This window comes from Colobus angolensis, unplaced genomic scaffold, assembly GCF_000951035.1.
Source record: "Colobus angolensis palliatus isolate OR3802 unplaced genomic scaffold, Cang.pa_1.0 Scaffold4, whole genome shotgun sequence".
Classification (NCBI taxonomy): domain Eukaryota; kingdom Metazoa; phylum Chordata; class Mammalia; order Primates; family Cercopithecidae; genus Colobus; species Colobus angolensis.
Genome location: NW_012117376.1, coordinates 15,049,677 through 15,051,521, shown reverse-complemented (window position 1 = coordinate 15,051,521; position 1,845 = coordinate 15,049,677). Strand labels below are relative to the sequence as shown.

Genomic DNA, 1,845 nt, shown 5'->3' with positions numbered 1-1,845 from the left:
GTGAGCCACTGTGCCTGGCCAAATACTTGAATATTCTATATGGTTTTGACAGTTTCAGTTGAATGGGAACTAACTTTAATGGGAATTAAAGATACTGCAGAGAACTGACTGGTTATTCCTTCATTCTACAGTTGGCTCAGATAACTGTGATGGCCATGCAGGAGAAATATCCAACTGAGGGGATCTCTCACATCACTTCACCAAGTGAGTAGTCAAAAGTTTTCTGGGTTAGATTCTGACCTTTGTTCTGTTTTTTCATATTCCTTAAGGTAAATATTGAACAAACAAGCATTCACTGAAATGCTGGTGCTAAAAGAACAAAAATAACATGCAGCTTCATAGAATATAAAAACAGGTCTCTGAGGAAACAATTATTTATCTCTTGTCCTACGTGGCTTTCAACAGGACCACGTGGTTGGGAGAGGGCGACACATAAAGGATTGGAACAGAATGACTTTGGAACATAGTTCCATTTGAAATCAGAAAAACACAGCATAAATTACTGTGTTCTATGTTGTCTTTGTCCTCCGGGTGGGTCAGTCATCTGCTAGCCCACAAAGATTGAAATTCTGCTTGGATGCCAACAAATTCTGTTGTGTTGTTACTAGAAACTCAGAAATTTAACTTTAGAGTGGATTAACAAGATTTTTAAACTTCAGTAGATATATTAAATATATACAGTCCTTAAGTATCCATGGCACATTGGTTCCAAGACCTCCTGCAGATACCAGAATCCACAGATAACTCGAGTCTCTGATATAAAATGGTGTGGTATTTGCATATAACCTATGTATATCCTACTGTTTACCTTAAACCGTCTCTAGATTACTTGTAATGCCCAATGCAGTGTAAATGCTGTGTAAACAGTTATACTGTATTGTTTGGGGAATAAGAAGAAAAACAAGTCTATGCACATTTAGTAAGATGCTATTAAAAAAAAATTGGTTGAATTCACACACGTAGAAACCATGAATATGGCCGAGCGCTGTGGCTCACACCTGTAATTCCAGCACTTTGGGAGCCCAAGGCAGGTGGATCACCTGAGGTCAGGAGTTCGAGACCAGCCTGGCCAACATGGTGAAATCCCGTGTCTACTAAAAATACAAAAATTAGCAGGGTGCAGTGGCACGTGCCTGTAATCCCACCTACTTGGGAGGCTGAGGCAGGAGATTCACTTGAACCCAGGAAGTGGAGGTTGAGGCGAGCTGAGATTGGTCCACTGCACTCCAGCCTGGGCAACAGAGCAAGACTGTGTCTCAAAAAAATAGGAAAAAAAAAGAAACCATGGATACGGAGAGCTGACTGTATATTAAACACGTAAATATATGTATACGCTGTGCAGGCATATTAAGTAGATAATATATATTTCAAACAAGTAGTATTTTAGAAAAATGACTTGTTGAATTCTGGGGTATTGGTAAAGAAGAGGGCACATTTGATTCAACTTAGGGTATGTTTTATTTAACTTAAAAATCTCACAGTGCCTTCCTCAGCATAGATATTCAGTAAATGTTTGGTATATTCTCTTAGGCATGCTGCCTTGCATATAGTAGGCACCATTATAAGCATTGGTTGAATCAATTCAAGATTCATTCAGCACTTTTTTTTTTTTTTTTTGAGACGGAGTCTCGCTCTGTCACCCTGGCTGGAGTGCGGTGGCATGATCTCGGCTCACTCCAAGTTCTGCCTCCGGGGTTCATGCCATTCTCCTGCCTCAGCCTCCCACGTAGCTGGGACTATAGGCGCCCGCCATCACGCCCATCTTATTTTTTGTATTTTTTAGTAGAGATGGGGTTTCACCATGTTAGCCAGGATGGTCTCAATTTCCTGACCTTGTGATCTGCC

The 1,845-nt window shown here is 40.6% G+C and overlaps 1 protein-coding gene across 2 annotated transcripts in view; it reads left to right on the top strand.

Moving 5' to 3' along the window:
• The window catches only part of CEP85 (centrosomal protein 85kDa), a 62,468-nt gene that overhangs the window by 14,004 nt on the left and 46,619 nt on the right, over nucleotides 1-1,845 (top strand). For both annotated transcript variants that reach the window (XM_011955593.1, XM_011955592.1), the window contains exon 2: nucleotides 132-204. In XM_011955593.1, the coding sequence (XP_011810983.1) occupies nucleotides 150-204 (55 nt within the window). In that variant the 5' untranslated portion in view covers nucleotides 132-149. The remainder of the gene's footprint in view (nucleotides 1-131; nucleotides 205-1,845) is intronic.